Raw genomic sequence first — 1409 nt, 5'->3', positions numbered from 1 at the left:
CGTTCAGTCATGGGTGTGCGTGTAAATTGTTGGGAATTTGCTACATATTATCATTTCATCCATCTCATCTTGAACATCAATTGAATGAGAGTTTTCTTATTACAGGTTATTATACACTCCACACACCCTGCTTGGTGTGAACAGTGTGCGAGGTGTCCGATGCAAGGTCTTCCCAGTGCTGTTTGTGACTCCCGACGGGCAAATCAGCGAAGTTATTGTTCCTTTCCATATGGCTCTTGGGTGAGTTTTGCTGATAATTTTCATTGTGGCATTGTTATATACATTTCTTAGGGTTCACTTCTCTGTATTCTTTGTATTTTTTACATTCTTCATGTTATTATTCTTTTTCTTTTACATACTTAGGATTACAATGCAGATACAGTAGTGCTGATATATATTGTTTCTTGTTATTTTTCTTCATTTAGGGGCAAGACAAGCAAGCGAGCCCGAGATCTGCACCTTCTGAAGACCCTCAAGTCTCACCTGAGGAACAACAATGAAGAAGAGGTACTGAAGACCGTCTCCGAGATCAAGACTTCGGGCGTTCGGAAACAGGCAGTCCAGGCCCTGATCCTGTCACAGCATCTCACCTCCTCGCTGCTGCAGGGTTTGCTGGACATCTTTCTACCTGTTTACTGTCCTGGCACAGAAGAGGAGAAAGGTGAGAGGGTGTGGTTGTCTATTCAGAAGGTCTCATTAAGGAAAGGTTATAAGTAATTGATGATTTCCGTGTGACAGTGAATTTGAATGAATTTTCACTCTCATTTCCTTTTTGCTTCATTGATTGCATCCTTAGGGTGATAATTGTGAATTGAATGCAAAGAGTAGGAAGTGTGAATGCCGCACAAAAGCTAATTAAAAAGTGGGGAATTAAAAATTAAGATAAAATTGTTCTTTTATGGACCATTGTGGATATTATTACTTGAGCCCAAAGCTGCCTCCTTTGATAAATTTTATAGAAACTATTTCATTTGATAAAGATATCAGTATAATTTTCCACAATATTAACAGCATATTACATTTCTTATCTCTTGAATTCAAAATGTCCTAATGATAATTACACTGACCGCCAATTTCAGAAGACGGCGTTCAGAGCCAAGACCATGAGAGTCTTCTTCTTGGCCAGCAGCTTCTCCGCTTGAAGCAGCTGTTGCAACTCTACATGGTCCTGGTGGAGCTGCACACAAGCCGGGAAGCTTCACCTGACCCGGATGACGAAACGTTAGTGCTGGTGAGTAGTTTCTCTTTTTCCTTATGTGGATATGTACAAGGGAACATTCCTATTTGTATATTGGAATATGGCAACAGATACATATGAATGTGTGTATATATTTTAATTCTCCTTATGATTTAGTTAATTAAAAGTATCCATCTGGAGTTATATTCTTATGTAATGGGGAAATATAGTA

The 1409-nt window shown here is 39.1% G+C and overlaps 1 protein-coding gene across 1 annotated transcript in view; it reads left to right on the top strand.

Moving 5' to 3' along the window:
* LOC119592217 (rab3 GTPase-activating protein non-catalytic subunit-like) overlaps window positions 1-1409 on the top strand; it is a gene marked incomplete at its 3' end in the record, with an annotated part of 43875 nt that overhangs the window by 34533 nt on the left and 7933 nt on the right. Inside the window, 2 exon segments of the mRNA XM_037941049.1 lie at window positions 426-661; window positions 1080-1231. Of these exon segments, the coding sequence (XP_037796977.1) occupies window positions 426-661; window positions 1080-1231 (388 nt within the window).

This window comes from Penaeus monodon, chromosome 29 (assembly GCF_015228065.2).
Source record: "Penaeus monodon isolate SGIC_2016 chromosome 29, NSTDA_Pmon_1, whole genome shotgun sequence".
In the NCBI taxonomy this organism is placed as follows: Eukaryota; Metazoa; Arthropoda; class Malacostraca; order Decapoda; family Penaeidae; genus Penaeus; species Penaeus monodon.
This window is presented reverse-complemented; position numbering and strand designations above follow the sequence as displayed.